Raw genomic sequence first — 14174 nt, 5'->3', positions numbered from 1 at the left:
TTTCTATTTATTTCACTCCCTAGGAAGTCATGCTGACCAAATAGCTAGTCGGAGGACTGTAATTATTCAAATAAATTACTCCATGTGCTATAGTTTTTAAAGTAAGCCCTTAAACTTAACCCAGGATTTTATTTTATTTGTTGTTCTGACTCAAATTGTTCCCAATGTTTTCCTCCAAATTATATTAACTCTTTAATGATTTTGCCTTCAATAAAAAATAGACCTAAATTATTTGTGTAGTGCCAGCCACAAACCAACAGATAATATCTATATTAGTTCCACAGAAAATCTCAAACAGTGGTAAAGAGTAGAACAGTTGTGAAACAAGAAAACAATGACCTATAACATCAGGAACCTGTATGTGAAGGCAGGTTCTGTACTGATCACCAGGCACAGGTTGTTCTGCAAATAATTTAGGTAGTTCTACACACATACATATATGTATGTGCATACACATAAAGTATTAATACGCTATCTATCTGTAAACATACATATAAGAAGTATGTATGAAGCATTCGTTCATTGGAATGACAATAGGTAGAGAAAGTACAATATAATAAATACTGTATCTTTTTAAAAGGATAAACTTTACTAAGATCATAAAAGTGCATGAGGAATGTTCATATTCTATCAACTGAAATAAAAGATGTAGCTACAGGGGCTGGAGAGATGACTCAATTTGTAAAATTCTTGCCATACAAACGTGAAGATTTGAATTTGAATCCCAGCACCCACAGAAAAGTAGACGTGGTGGCATGCATTAGTAACCCCAGATTTAACAGGGTGGAGATTGGGAAACCCTGGAGCTTGCCGTTCATGTGGACTAGTCAATCAGAATGTGTTTCCAATATAGACAAAAAAAAACAAACTCTACTATCCTTTTAACATGGCTTCATCCAATTCTTTCTTATCTTTGAAATTCTTACCACTAAAAATCTAGCTATTAACTCCAAAAACATTAATCTTGACTGGAAATCAGTTGACATATGAGTCACGTGAAGCCATGGGGCATGGCCTCTGTTCTTCCTCTTGGCACACGGGCCTTCTACAGTATCTTTTGCAAGACTATCTCGTACTCTGTTTCAGATGGTGTCATTGCTCAAACAACTACATAACACTACTACATAAGAGATTTATCTGTCCAGTTGTCTTAGCTAATACACCAACTGAAAACATTTTAACAAGGTGTTCCACGAGTCTGCAGGGCTTCTTAAATAATGGTTGCTTTGAGCTTTAAAACACTACTCAGGAAAGAAGATAACTATACAAACTATAAATAAACAAGAGATTGTTAGCACAAAGAAAATCCTGTATGTGAAATATATGTATATTTATATATTTATTTTATATATATTTGTATATACATATATTTAAAATATGGTATGCATTCATATATACATTATATGGAAAAATATTTATATTAGACCATTATTTATCATTTATATTCTCTTTTTAGAACTATTCTATCTTTCATATTCCCTAATATAATAAAAAACTGCTGGCAAGGTTGATTTTTTTTCCAATGTTGAGACTCAAACCCAGGTAATGTTAAGCAAGTATTAGCTACTAAGGTACATACCCAACCTGTAACAATTATTTTTAATGGTGGCATAATTAGGTTATACTGCTGTTGATCTTTAAATATCTCCTTTCTCTATATATGGGCTTATATGTGGAAAAAATAATGTGTTTCTATGCATAAAAATAAAATATCACCATCCCTTAAATCATTGTGAAGAATTACCTCCATATATGAGTACAATCAGCGGTGAATGATTACGTGTACTTAATAAGTCCAGTAAACAAGCGAACTAGTGCCTACATGTGTAATAAGTACAATAAATTAAACATGAGCTCTTATGTATGTGTGAATTCAGTCCCTGGGATTCTGGGTGGAGGAAATGTACTCGCACGCTGTCTAAACGGAAGTGATGCTGAGCTTTTCCAGAGCAGATGTGGACACACTCACAGAGAGCAGATGTGGACACCACACTCACAGAGAGCAGATGTGGACACACTCACAGAGAGCAGATGTGGGCACACTCACAGAGATCCCTCCTGTCTCAGGTGACACGCTTAGAACACAGATGGATGTTTTCAAAGTTTTCCTTATTTCGCCTCACAGTTATTTGCTGGGCTAGAGAGACAGCCTGATGTTTCTGTCAGTGTTATTTAGAAACCAAAAGCTTACCTGCTTCAAGTGAGAATCTATACAAGTGTGTTTAGAAGTTTTGGAAGCCAGTATTGCTATCCTTAAAATTCTGAATACAGTGTTGCTCTTAAATTATGTCGCTTGTAGTGGTGTGGTCCAGTGTTTTCCACAGCTCAAGACAGAGTTGAGAACTCAAATGTCCAATGCCAGCACATCCTCAGAATGGGGCCTTTTCCTCGGGACAGCATTTCTTTCGCTGCTTCCAGAAAGGCCCGTCAGCGTGTTTTATTCAGTTTGCTCAAAACCATTCTCACTGTAGTCTCTGTGCCCTCCTATAATCAATCTTTCTATGCAAAGGTCAGAGAGAGCAGCTATTATCCCAAGGCATGGAGAACAGGACAAAAATGCAATTTGTAGAGGGAAAACAATCCGTGACCCCAGGCAGTTAAAGGTCATCAAACACCTTCTGTGAAACAGAATAATTTCGCAGTGGTTTTATGCTAACAGAAAATGAATTTTCATTGACATGTTTTATCATATAAGCCAAATCAAGGAACCGGGTGGCAAGTGAAAGCCATAATAGTATACCAACAAAGCTTCCTCAGTTAAGTTCTGGTAAACTGTAGGTGTGAGACACACTCAGATGTAGTAGCTGAAATGTATAATTCTTTGCCTTGTTCAGAATGAGACATTCATTTGATCTCCTTACAAAGTACACGTGATTTTAATACTCTCTTCTTAGCTAATTCCAAGAACCCTCAATGTCAGTTAGCCCCATTTTAAATACTCTACAGTTCTTGTATATGGTCTCATTTGCTAAAATTTATCAGTTTGTTGTGATTTATGAGTTACTCACGATTCTTTATTTATTGAACTCATCTATCAAGCACAATTCTAAATACCCCCAAGCCTCTGGGAAGCTGAATGGATGCTGTTCAGAATTGGGTCCCTAATAACGAAACATGAGTGATCATTGTATTTCCCATGTAGATCTGTATGCATAATTGCAAAAGCCTATTCCTAGTTGATATTTCTCACCTATCTCCTAGTCTCCTGTAATAAGACTCATTTCATCTGTGAGCCATGAGCTGGGCTTCATGTGATCTCATGTTTATTACTCTAAGGCTGGAGAGTAAATGTGAGTTCATAGCAAGTAAACGGTCAACAAACCAAATCGAATTTGACCAATAGAGAAAGTCAGTTCCGACAGAATCGTAAAACCAAGTATTAACCTGTTTTTTTAAAAAATACTTTCTGTTTCCATTCCACACATCCTTTTCGTTAATCAGTAATCTTACACATTAATATTGGTTTGTTACATGTTATTACTGTGTAACCTGGCATACCTTGTCAGTGCTTAAACTGCCAATGAAATGCATACTTCCTCTCTGTGTGCCATGGAAAGCACAGCCTGGTTAGTGATGGGAGCACTCTGCTGAGTACAGTAAGCACCAGTGACTTCTGTGATCAGTGGACGTTTATATCCAAGAAGATTACTAAGAGGTTCTTAGTCATTTTAAATTGTCAAATTTTTACTAATTTATTCCTATGTGTAAGACTGTTTTGCCTAAACATATGCAAGTGTCCCACGTGTGTGCAGTATCCACAAAAGACAGAGGAAGGTGTTGACTTCCCTGGAACTAGAGTTCCAGATGGTCGGTAGCTGCCGTGTGGGTGCTGGGACTTGAACCTGGATCCCCTGCAAGAACAGCCATTCCTGGTGACTGCTGAAGCATCTCTCCAGCCCTTGCAGCTGGCCATTATTTTTAAGGTGAACGATCTGCCACAGTTCAGATTTTACATTTTATATAAGTTAAAGGCAATCGTTTTTTTAATCCAATTATCTTTATTTAAAAGTAACTTCACAGCAATTTTTCTCTTCTATTTTTTTCTATTTTCCCTCTTTTGTTTTATTTATTTGTTTGTTTGTTTGTTTGTTTGTTTTTTGAGACAACATCATTCTCTACCCCGAGCTGGCCTGAAATATATATAGGCAGTGCTAACCTAGACCTGTAATCTCCCAGCCTGTGCCTACTGAGTGCTGGGATTACAGGTATGAACCACCACATCTGGTCTCATGGCTCAGTCTTCATGTTTTTTCCAGTGTATGTTTACATTTATTTTAGTGTATTCTCATCATGTTCTCGGATGTAAACAAGGGAAATTCCTCTCAGGGAGCAAGGAGCAGTAAACGGTTCCCACCAAGTAGAAAACCCTCACTGTTCTGTTTGGTGGTTAATGCAAGCTCACACTGCTAGAAATTTAGAGTTTGGTTGTTGTTTGCACCTATGGACTGTGCACTCCCGCTTCTTCAGCTCATCAGCTGCTACTCTAATTGGGCTTTTCTAATATCAAACTGTCTCAGTCCAAGTACATCAGAGACCTGCCCGTGCATTTCATAAACATCAAAAGTGTTGGTGGATGTTGGAGAAACAAATGCGATCTCTCTGCAGGATAGCATTATCAAGGCAAAAAAGAAAAAAGAATTGTTTCTGCTGACACAGAAGCAACATCTTACAGGAGCTACTTTCGTAAAACCCTAGAACCATTTATTGGGCACTCCCGTGATAGGGACTGCACTGAACACTAGGAGTGTGGCAGCAGATGAGAAAAGAAGTTTCTTCGCTATTGACATTTAGATCATAATTCCTGCATTCCCAGAGATGATTTAAATGTGTAAAAACATTTTAGTGCGTTGTGGAGGACTGGATAGTGCGTAAAAGATTATGTTGTCGGCGGTAGGTAAAACTGATGGGGTAAACAGCGAGCTCCTCTCGTGCTCCACAACAGAGAAACCAGTCATTATCCTTCAGTTCACTGGACAAAGTGACTGCTGTGAACGTGCCTCAGTTAGTTCACAAGCTCTTAGTGCTATACTATGAATAGGTTGGCACAAAGAGAAAGTTATTTCTTCCTAAAGTAAACCTGGCTTCTGAACCAGGAAGGAAGGTAATTTCAAAGAAAAACAATGTAGATTGCCAGATTGGAAGTAAATTTTAGGAAGAGAAAGGATCCCAGATCCAGCGCAGTGAACAGCTTAGAAGGTGGATTTGTCAGCTGTGTGACTATAACAAAATGCCCAAGGAAATGGAGCTGTCTTTTATTTTTTTTAAATATTTATTTATTATGTATACAATATTCTGTCTGTGTGTATGTCTGTAGGCCAGAAGAGAGCACCAAACCCCATTACAGATGGTTGTGAGCCACCATGTGGTTGCTGGGAATTGAACTCAGGACCTTTGGAAGAGCAGGCAATGCTCTTAACCTCTGAGCCATCTCTCCAGCCCCTGGAGCTGTCTTTTAAAAAGAGGTTTTTTTTTTTAGTCTACCTTCTGAATGGATATGTATCTGTGAATGGACTTCTTCCTATAGAATTTTGAGATATTATGCAGCAATCTGATTAAATTTCCACCTTGTTAATAATTAGGAAAAAGAAATAATTTTTGGCCTGCAAACACTTAGGAGCCACAGTGTATCCAAACCTCAGTAGAATGGATCTCAGTAAGACTATGTGCTTAGAGTCCCTGCTTAACTTCCTATCAGCTGGGAAATAATAGAGACTATGTCACAGGGTTGAAATATGCTAAATTACATGAGGAGTCAGCAAAGTTTTGAGGTCATGCTAGCCTAAAACAGAATGGCTACTGTTGCCATTCAACATGTGGGTGCTGGAAGCCACTGGAATGACTGTGATCCGTCAGTCACAGATATGGTAGCAAACTGCTTTCTAGGATCGTCCACATTTTCCCTAGCATAAATATTAATAAAATGTTCTGCCTCACCCAAAGTATCCCAGATTTGGAAATAAATTATGCGATTATTTTAGTAGAGAGTCTCAGAATGGAACTGGAGAAAGCCACTTAGAAATGCACAGGTGAAGGGAGGCGAGAGGAAGGTGTCTGGACTATAACCCAGAGGTCTCTGAGAGGCGGGCTCTCTTAGCTGCAAGGCAGTCAGCAGAGGGGGAGAGATTTCAACATCTCATGGTAGGTTTCAAGTTCAGACCAGAATTGGGGTCTGTTGGGAGGAAAGGGAACAACCTTTCCCTCAGCCTGATAACCAGAGGATGATGGGAATCCCTGATGAGAGCTGTGGTCAGCAAGCAAAAATCGCTCCTAATCAGTATAATTTGGACTTAGTGGTCACTAGAGAGAGAAGGGAAAATTCAGTGTTTTGGACTGAGAGCATAATTATAGAAAAATGTAAAAATGGAAAGCAAAGAAATAATTCACTTTTAGACATGTCAAGTTTCCAATATCTGAAAAGGGGGCATTCAAGGAAAACATATCAGAATGCAGAATTTTTTTAAGATTTTTTTTAAAATTGTGTAAAGGATGCATGCATATGAGTGCATGCATGTGTCAGAACTTCTAAGCAGAAAGATGTAAGACTGTGAGGGATAAGAGTCTCTGTTATATAACCCAGGAGGCTCTAAGGAGGTGTGGCCTTACCCAGTCCATCCTCCGTGAGCACTGAAGCCTTCAGTGAGGCGAAGAGAAGATATAGGTAGAAAAGATGAAGATGTGAAGGAAGGACAGGTAGGACTGGCCATCCAGTACACCTAATTAGGTGTAGCTTCCTCTTCATATGTTGACTTTACAGACATGTGAACCAATGGAATTGAAGACCCAGAAATAACCCAACAGCAAAGCAAGTCACCTATAATTTTTGAAATTTTTTTGATTTATCCTTTGACAGCGAATACATGCATGTAATCTGCTTTAACATGTTCACTCCAATTTTTTTTTTTGGTTTTTCGAGACAGGGTTTCACTGTAGTTTTAGAGCCTGTCCTGGAACTAGCTCTTGTAGACCAGGCTGGCCTCGAACTCACAGAGATCCGCCTGCCTCTGCCTCCCGAGTGCTGGGATTAAAGGCGTGCGCCACTGCCGCCCGGCATGTTCACTCCAATTTTATGCAATCTCGCTTCCTCAGGACCCCTTCTTCCCAGCAACACCCCCACCCCTTTATTCATGTTTATTAAAGAGCCACTGAGTCTAATTGGGGTTGTTAAATGATCACAGGTTTTGTGTTATTAACTGGGACATGGCTAACCATGTCCAATGAAGAAAATGATCTCCTTCTCCCCCATGCCTGTTGTTGCCAATAGTTCATCTACAGGTTGGCCACCATGAGTCCTCCATCCATGATGGAATGCTAGGCTTCGGTCTTTTCTAGTAGCCCCAGCTGCTCTGAGTTCGTGAGGGCAGTAGTCAGGACACAGGATGGCATTGCACAGCCGCCCTTCCCATTTTCTGGCTCTCAGATTCTGTCTTTGGCCTCTTCAAACAAGTGATGCACATGACCTAATTATGGTGAACACTGAGCATCCAGTTATCAGCATTTTTTATCAGTGATGGGTCTCTACACTACTAGCCACTGCCCTCTGAGAGGATCAATGATCTCTTGTGTGTGGAAGTATCCTTGCTCCCCCCGCAGCCACCTTACCACCGCCTTCCAGCTAGTGGTCCTAGGGTCACATCACCAACTCCACCAGATCCCACTGCCTGAGAGGAAGTCCCAGCACTGTGAAAGCTAGCCCACAGAGAAGTCTCCAGCACAGTGCCAGCTTGCTTTCTCTATGTCATGTAACAAAAGCGAATGGTATCTTAGGGTCTTAGCATCTAGTTCTGTTGGGTAACCAAGAACAAGAGCCTTTATTGCTTTGGGAGCTCTCAGAGCCTCCCTGACAAAGAGCTTACAGGGAGGTGTCCCGTGCCTGGTTCTGGAATTTTTGTTTAATACTCTTTGACTTCTGGGAACAGCACTATCCACTCATGCATGCTATCTCAGTTCCAACTCCTTTAAAAATTACGTTTCTAAATTAGCTCATAAAATAGTGGGTTTCAATATAACCTTTTCATGTATCCTTATTTTTACTCAACCTTCCCCTCAATACTCTCCTTCCTTCCATCTGCTCAGCCCTGTGCCCTTTTAAACAGCCACCTTTTGACACAAAGATGTCAAAAATGTGTGTTGGAGCATCTTCAGTAAATGATGTTGGGAAAGCTGGATGCCAGTATGTAGAATTCGATTAGATCCTTATCGGTTACTCAGTTTAATTGAAAGTGGATCAAAGACCTTAAATGGAAAATAAGAAATTCTGAAAATGGCAAAGGAAAGCTTGAGCAAAACCCTTCAATGTATAAATATAGACAAGGAAATTCTGCAAAGGACTCCAGCAGCTAGAGAAGAGCAGGAACTGACAATTGGGGTTATGTGAGATTGAACAGCTCCCGCACAGCAAAAGAAACCATCTGCAGAGTCGAAACAGTTTACACAATAGGAGAAAATCTTTCCCAGGCAACCTCTTCCATTCATGACCTGCCCCGTCTCATATCTCATCAGACATAGATCCACAGATCTTTAATGTGCTTAAGAAAAACAGTTACCAACTCAAGATCCTATCTGTCCATGGGCGTCCAGGAGAGAGGGCGAGAAAGAGAAAGGAAGAGAACGGTTGACTTGTCAGCTTCCTGCATTAAAGAAAGAAATTGAGAGATAGTGAGACAGCCATCTAGTGGTCTCAGGAGCCGTGTTTTCAGAGCCCAGTGCAGCCAAGGCGATCATGTTGCTTTAACACTTTACTTTCCTAACCTAAAGATGATTTCAAATGACTTTTACAAAGGGACCAGAGTGTTCCGCATGTGATACCTTACGACCACTTTTCGACTTCGATGAAGCTGATGGGCTAGGCAAAGTGTTCAGTCTGTGTTTCTGCTTTCATATTAACCTGATGACATTGATTTAACTTTGAAATGATGTGCTTTAGCTCTTCTTGAAATAACATTGTATTTTATTTTCTGTGTGAAATATCTCATTACTCAAGCATGATGAGAGGAAAATTTAGCTGAAGTGGATGAACTTTCTTCTGGAAGGCAGAATGTGACTGTAACCTAACCCATTTGGTTGAGTCATGATTTGTTTTGTTTATTTTGAAGAGATTTCCCCATTAGTTAGGATATTTTTTTCCGATTGAAAATTTCACCTAGGATAAGCTGATTGCACCGGCAAGAATTTCAAACCTACTTTGAATTGCTAAGCCAAGATTATTTGTAAACTCTGACTAGTGTGTTAGTGTAAGTTTGGAAAGACTTTGTATCCCCTTGCACAGATGTCTTAAGATTATATTCTTCAGTGGCTTACAGCAAACCATTTATGACTTTTTGGCTTCCCATGGCCCTGAAAAAAGAAAAGCTTACAAAAGTTATCCAGTGGTGCTGTAGATACAGTTAAATGTAGGCAATCAGAATCTATAATCATGGTTTCCTAGCAGCCAGCATGTAGAATAGGTTGGGAACAGGAAAACCTAGGAGGTTGCCGGGAGACTACATGTATATTTTCCATTCACATAGCAGATGTAATGGGTTTGTTCATGTAAATGATGCTATGATGATAATTAAGATACTATATGGGCTTTCTTTTGATATTATACCTAACCACAATTTATGCATGGCCTGTTTTCATAAAATCCTACCCATGTTTATTCTTTAATATAAAACAACACTTAGTGATGATTCAGCTAATGATTTTCAGGGTTTTTTTTCTTTTATGTTCTTTGTTTCCAACTGCTTTTAAAGGATTCTTATATCAAAATAATAATAATAATTCTAGAGCTGCTCCACTTATTGCTTTAGAGGAGCAATTGGATCTACTCATGCTAGCTATAGGGAAACCTTAAGACTGGCTTCTCAGTTGTCACATGTACATATGTCTGATCCATTGGTTATATTCCCCAAATAGTCTTGAAAAAACGTATTTGATTCATTGTAGCTTATTTTTTAGCAGGTTTTTAAAAAAAAAAAATCTTAAATTGTTTGGTTGTGATGATAGCAGCGGTGGCTATTTTTATTTTTGAAATCTGATGGATTCCTAAATTCTTAATTTCCATAGAAGTTAAACTGTTCTCTGAAAGCCAATTATTAAAACAGACCATGCAACCCCATGTGAGTTATTTTGTTTCGTTTCTACTAATATGTCTGTGGTCACAGCGTGTGTGAAGTAGCAGGGAGAAGATGGTATAAGAATGAAATGTAAACTGTAAACTAGTGTTTGAGTTCCCTCTTCTCTCTGTCCCCTCCTCTGTCTCTTCCATCCCTCCATCCCTCCATCCCTTCTCCATATGAAAGTCTGAAAACACCCTTGCTTCTCAGCCAATGTTGCAATCAAGAAATGATGTTTCGAAGGTTTTGTAAATCTGTCTTGTAAACACCCTGCCTATTTCTCTCTCTTTTTCCCCCCACAGGTGGTTTCTATTCACTGCTTTCCAAGCTGCTAGGAGAGAGGGAAGGTGTGGTTCATGTGCACAGACATAACCCCGCAGAGAAGGCAGACTCCGGTTCAGACCCGCTAGCTGAGATTGCGAACATAGTCCAGAAAAAGGACCTGGGTCGACCTGATGCCAGAGAGGGTGCAGAGCGTGAGGAGAGGGGTAATGCTATTCTAGTCAGAGACAGAATCCACAAATTCCACAGACTAGAGTCCACTCTGAGGCCAGCTGAGAGCAGAGCTTTCTCTTCACAGCAGCCTGGTGAAGGTCCCTGGGAACCAGAACACTCAGGAGGTGCGTTCAGGGTTTCGGTGAAGCACTAAAATGTGAAACACTGCAGGCCACATTAGCAAAATCTGAAGGGAATAAAAATGGATAGGTAGTAAAACTCACCAATAAAAAGGACTTATTGGAACAAGTATGACTCAGATTCGGGCTATCAAATACCACATTTGTTTGGAAAAGATTTTTGGGTTTTGGTCCTGTACTGCATCAACTCAACATTTATTTGGTGAGTGAATCCAAAGTAGGACCACCGCTGAGTCATTTTGGAAAGAATGGCGTGTGAAATTCAGAGTAATAAATCAACATGAATCAACATGTTCCCCTTTTGCTCACTGGGAAGAAATTGAAATTTCAAAACCTCGCCTATAAATACCAGTGTATGTCATGCTTACACTGTCTTCTCAGGTAATTAATGTCTTCTCAAAGGAGTCAAATACGCTCAGCATTGTCATCCTCCTGACTTGTGAAATATAACTATTTTAAGACCGATCTCTTGTTCCGTTATCAGCAACTAGCGTAATTGAAAATTGAGTATATATTTCGGAAGGCACCTCCAGTAAGTCAATAATTATCAGATTTGTCTTTCTTTCTAGCCAGGATTTGGCTTCCACAAATTAGAGAACAATACCTTATTCCCTTCAGGTTTCTGTGCCAGCAAGCTGTAGAGGACTCATCTTTGTCTTTGATTATGCTGTGGCCTCTGCGATATGGATTGTGTTTCATGTGACTCGCTAATGTGGAAATCCAACTAATAAAGCATGTGGAGAGAATCTCCAAAAAAAAAAAAAAAAAAGGAAGAGATATGTGTGCGTGGCAGCTGTCCATGCGTGGGCTTCGATGGCACAGGCTGCCAGCTTGATGTTTTCAAATTCAGCTCTGCAGGAATCCATGAATTATTCAACACCCCGCTGATTTTTATTTATAATTGAAAAAATTAGCATGCAGTGCCTTTGCTCACATGGAAGTTTCAAGGATTGTCCGTTGGGACTGGACTAATGGTCTGTATGTGGTGTTAAGTGGAGGCTAGACTTTTAACTCCTCATATTTTAACAGGCTCTAACTGGTTCCAAATTCCTCTAATAAAACTGTGTTTCTCCAGAGGTGATCTGGGACACCCCTTGCTTGAGAATTATCTAAGCTGTTTAAGGAAACCTCTGTATCTTTATCAAAGAACAAGTGAAATGGTATCTGTAAGTCAGGTGCCCAAGATGTGCAGTCTGTGGTGTCTCTACCTATCTCATAACACATGAGGACATGAGGGTCTCCCTCTCTCTCTCTCTCTCTCTCTCTCTCTCTCTCTCTCTCTCTCTCTCTCTCTCTCTCTCTCTCTCAACCCCGGGGTCAAGAGCACAGATATGTGCACAAAAGCATCTGGTGAAGCCCAATTCTGTTCACATATTAAATGTTAGAACTGCAGTCTGTGTTAGTCTGTCACTTGCTTTTTAATTTCTGAATTTGAGGTATTACCATCGCTTTTAGCGTCATAAGGGGGAAATTCAGCATTCAGGGAGTAGAGAGATGTTTCAGTGGCTAAGGGCACGCACTACTCCTGCAGAGCACCCAGGTTTGCTTCTGAGCACACATATGAAGGCATACAATTACCTGTCACTCCAGTTCCAGGGAATTCTATACCATCTTATGGTCTCTGCAGGTAGCAGGCACACACATGGGGCCCATAGATACATGCAGGCAGTTACATAACATTTTTAAAAAAAGGGTTTGTATTTCTGAAGTCTTAGTTTTTCTAAGAACGAAATCTTAGAAAGTAGGAAATGCATTTTTTGCTGTGTCACTTGGTATTCCCAAAGCTAGTCATGAGGCAGTGCTCAGAAGTTATCTCTGAAGATCTCAACAGGGAAGTTTTTCTTCATCGTAAAATGTGGGTAAATGTCACTAAACTTAATAAGTCACTGAGTGTTAGGCAGCACAACTCCCAATTATTGAAAGAACTCTATGTGCATTTTCTTTCTGATGTGGCTTGTTCTAATGTTACTTCATGGTTCTAACTCCAAAATCTTTAAAACTGAGTGCAGCATAGAAAAGCTCACATTTAATGAGTCTTAGCCTTTCCTGTTCCTCTTGCCTATTTGCCAATATAGCATGCCTTGTTCATTAACAAAGGTGTCGTTTCATTGCATAAGTCAGAGGAAGCTGGAATCTGCAGCAAGCTTCCATTTTTCAAAAAGAAGGGAAGGCGTGTTCCCACATATAACCACCGCATGCAATTAAGCATTAGTCTAATTCGTGTGTACTTCCCAGAGTATCGGCAAGGAGAATAAAGGTGATGGATAATGTGTTATTGTCTCTCTTCTGCCCTTTCTTTACTCAACTCAAAGTGTAGAATGGCCTTAATGGTCTAGAGGAATTAACTGTCTCCTTAAATGCCCAATTTGCTAGATGGAATTGTATTAGCTGCAAAGAAGAAGTTAACTTTTTTATGGCCACTGTAACCAAAGCAAAAATGCAAGGCTATTTTGTCACTTAATATTATAATAACACAGAGTCATTTCAGATATCTTGAAGGCATGTTAATTTTCAGGAGAAACTGAAGCCAAGTGGAATTAACCTATTGAATGAGGTCCCAGACTCTGGATTTAAGACTTGAACATTATGGTTTCTAATATGCACCTTCTAGTGCTTTAATTTCAGTTGATTTTGGCTTGGTTGAAATTTGCTTGCCCAGTTAATATAGTCGCTGCTCAGAAGCTAGAGGCATCTACTCAGAACCCTGTTGTATGTCTCTGGTTCTTGGTATCTGTATAGCCCATAACAGTGATGTGTCCGTCCACAGTGTCTTTTATTCTCTTCCCTATATATTGAAACTGTAATATGGGGATGGATCCCATCAGGCTGAATTGAGGTTTCAAAGGTGTAATTCGTCGTAGATTAGTTCAAAATTTTGTGTATGATGCTCTAGGGTAGACCAGGGACTTAATGTTTTCTAAACAATACCATTTATAAATGTTTAACTTAGTCAGGATTATATGTAATTAGTTTTTTATTTTATTCTACTTTTAAAAAAACTATCTTTTTTATTTTACATACCAATCCCTGTTTCCACTCCCTCTCCTCCTCCCAATCCCTTTACCTTCCCCCCCCCATCCATTCCCATCCACTCCACGGAGAGGGTAAGGTACATTGCTTTGAGGAAGGACAAAGGCCCTCCTTACTGTATCTAGACTGAGCAAGGTATCCATCCAAAGAGAATAGGTTCCAAAAAGCCAGTAAAAGCAGTAATGAATCTTTTTCTGTCCTGGCAGCCATCCCCCAAATAATAACGTGGAGACTTCTTATTAATTACAAAAGCTCAGCCTTAGCTTAGACTTCTTCTAACTAGCTTTATAACATAAATTCATACATTTTTATTAATCTGTGTGCTGCCACATGGCTCATGGCTTTTATCTTTCCTTCTGCATGCCTTGCTTCCTCTGTGTTCAGCTAACAACTCTTCCTTCTTTTTTCTCAGAGC

The 14174-nt window shown here is 39.7% G+C and overlaps 1 protein-coding gene across 12 annotated transcripts in view; it reads left to right on the top strand.

The window, feature by feature from the left end:
- Pam (peptidylglycine alpha-amidating monooxygenase) overlaps positions 1–14174 on the top strand; it is a 289362-nt gene that overhangs the window by 229128 nt on the left and 46060 nt on the right. For 7 of the 12 annotated variants that reach the window (XM_042055489.1, XM_038338643.2, XM_042055490.1 and 4 more), the window contains exon 15: positions 10397–10714. The exons of the other annotated variants lie outside the window; for them this stretch is intronic. In XM_042055489.1, coding sequence (XP_041911423.1) covers positions 10397–10714 — 318 coding nt within the window. The remainder of the gene's footprint in view (positions 1–10396; positions 10715–14174) is intronic. 12 annotated transcript variants of the gene reach the window in all.

The sequence above is a fragment of the Arvicola amphibius genome, chromosome 8 (assembly GCF_903992535.2).
Source record: "Arvicola amphibius chromosome 8, mArvAmp1.2, whole genome shotgun sequence".
NCBI classification, from domain to species: domain Eukaryota; kingdom Metazoa; phylum Chordata; class Mammalia; order Rodentia; family Cricetidae; genus Arvicola; species Arvicola amphibius.
This window is presented reverse-complemented; position numbering and strand designations above follow the sequence as displayed.